Consider the following 1,635-nt stretch of genomic DNA (forward strand, 5'->3'; position numbering starts at 1 on the left):
CTCGCGCAAAAAAAAAAAAAAAAAAACTAGTTCTGGGCCCTGCCCAGCCCTATATCTTCCTGACATTTGCTCTCTCTCTCCCTCACTTCACTTCAGCCATGTTGACTTTTTTTCCCATTCTTAAACTTTCCATACTAACTACTCAGAATTGGAACTTGGTGTTCTCTCTGCCTGGGATATTCTTGCCTCAGCTCTTTCCATGCCCATGTCTCCTTGTCACTCCATGCTCGGCTCCACTGTTGCCTCTTAAGATAACTTGTCACAGTCACCATCCTTTCTTCTGAGTTCACATCGTTTTTGGAAATAACTTGTTTTCTTTAAATTTGTTTTTTCACCTCCTTATTGTATATTCCCATTACTGAAGTACAAGCTCCGTACTTGTGTATTATGTTAATTGATTTATCCCCACTGCTTAGAAAGTGCTTGATGTATAATAATCACATAACGTGCATTTTTGGATGAGAGAAGGAATGAGAGAGTAAAAAACAGGGGTGAAGCAAAATGGACTATATTATTAATCAATACCAAGAATATGTTATATCATGTCTAATCATTTATTTTAATCTTTTTTAGAATAACAACATTCTGGAGATGCGTGAAGATACCTTCTGCAATGTTAAAAATTTGACTTATATTCGTAAGGCACTAGAGGATATTCGATTGGATGGAAACCCTATCAATCTCAGCAAAACTCCTCAAGCCTACATATGCCTACCTCGTTTGCCTATTGGGAATCTTGTCTAATTGCAGATAATGGTCAGCGTTATGATGCCTGCTATAACAAAACAATTCTTACCGCTCTCTTCCAAAAGAAAACTCAGCATGATACTTTCAGAATGTGTTCTGAAAGATAATTACATAAAATACAGCTAAAAGTTTTAATATATGATAGCAATTTAGGAATCTAAGAAAACACGAGATGAATCAGGAATAAACTAAAAGATGTACAGAAAGAGCAAAACTAAAAGATAGAAAATATTTCACAGATATTCTTATATGTCACATGTAATTTGCAAGTTTTAGGGATTCATATCCTCTATAATTTTAAATTAATCATATAATAAAAATTAAAAATTAACATTTTAGGTATATTGCCAAGATTTAAATGTTTTTAATTAAACTTTTCTCTCCTTTTTTTTTCACTAAAACATGTTTCTTTTTTCAAATTCATTAAAGAAAATGAAGAAAAGAATAAAAATATTTGAAAATTATAATGGCTTTGTGGAAAAATATTCATTATAATCACAACATGCAAATAACCATAATAATATACATAGCTTCAGTATTTGAAAAATATTTTATCATCTTAAAGACCTGCCAACTCATTTTAGACCTTTCCTAAACTGACATTGGCATATTTCTGTGCCTGTGAAAAAAATAAAATATACAAAATGGAAAACATAAACAATGATATGAAAATCACAGTAGGGAAGAAGTTGAGGAGTACCTTCTAGAAAAAGTTGATCTTTCTGAAATGTATGATAATAATACAGGCACTTGCTTAAAAACTGAAAGATAACAAAAGAGTATACAATGAAATGTGAGTTTCCTTCCAGCAGCAAACCCTAAGCTCCACTCCTTAGAAACAGTCAATGGTTTCTTGCATACTTTTATTAAGTTTTCCATAAGAAACAA

General features: G+C 31.9%; 1 protein-coding gene across 1 annotated transcript in view; it reads left to right on the plus strand.

The window, feature by feature from the left end:
- EPYC (epiphycan) overlaps positions 1-744 on the plus strand; it is a 35,146-nt gene extending 34,402 nt beyond the window's left edge. Inside the window, exon 6 of the mRNA XM_024754415.1 lies at positions 574-744. Within this exon, the coding sequence (XP_024610183.1) occupies positions 574-744 (171 nt within the window). The remainder of the gene's footprint in view (positions 1-573) is intronic.
- Positions 745-1,635: the final 891 nt, after the last annotated feature.

Source organism: Neophocaena asiaeorientalis, unplaced genomic scaffold (assembly GCF_003031525.2).
Source record: "Neophocaena asiaeorientalis asiaeorientalis breed wild unplaced genomic scaffold, Neophocaena_asiaeorientalis_V1.1 scaffold92, whole genome shotgun sequence".
Taxonomy (NCBI): domain Eukaryota; kingdom Metazoa; phylum Chordata; class Mammalia; order Artiodactyla; family Phocoenidae; genus Neophocaena; species Neophocaena asiaeorientalis.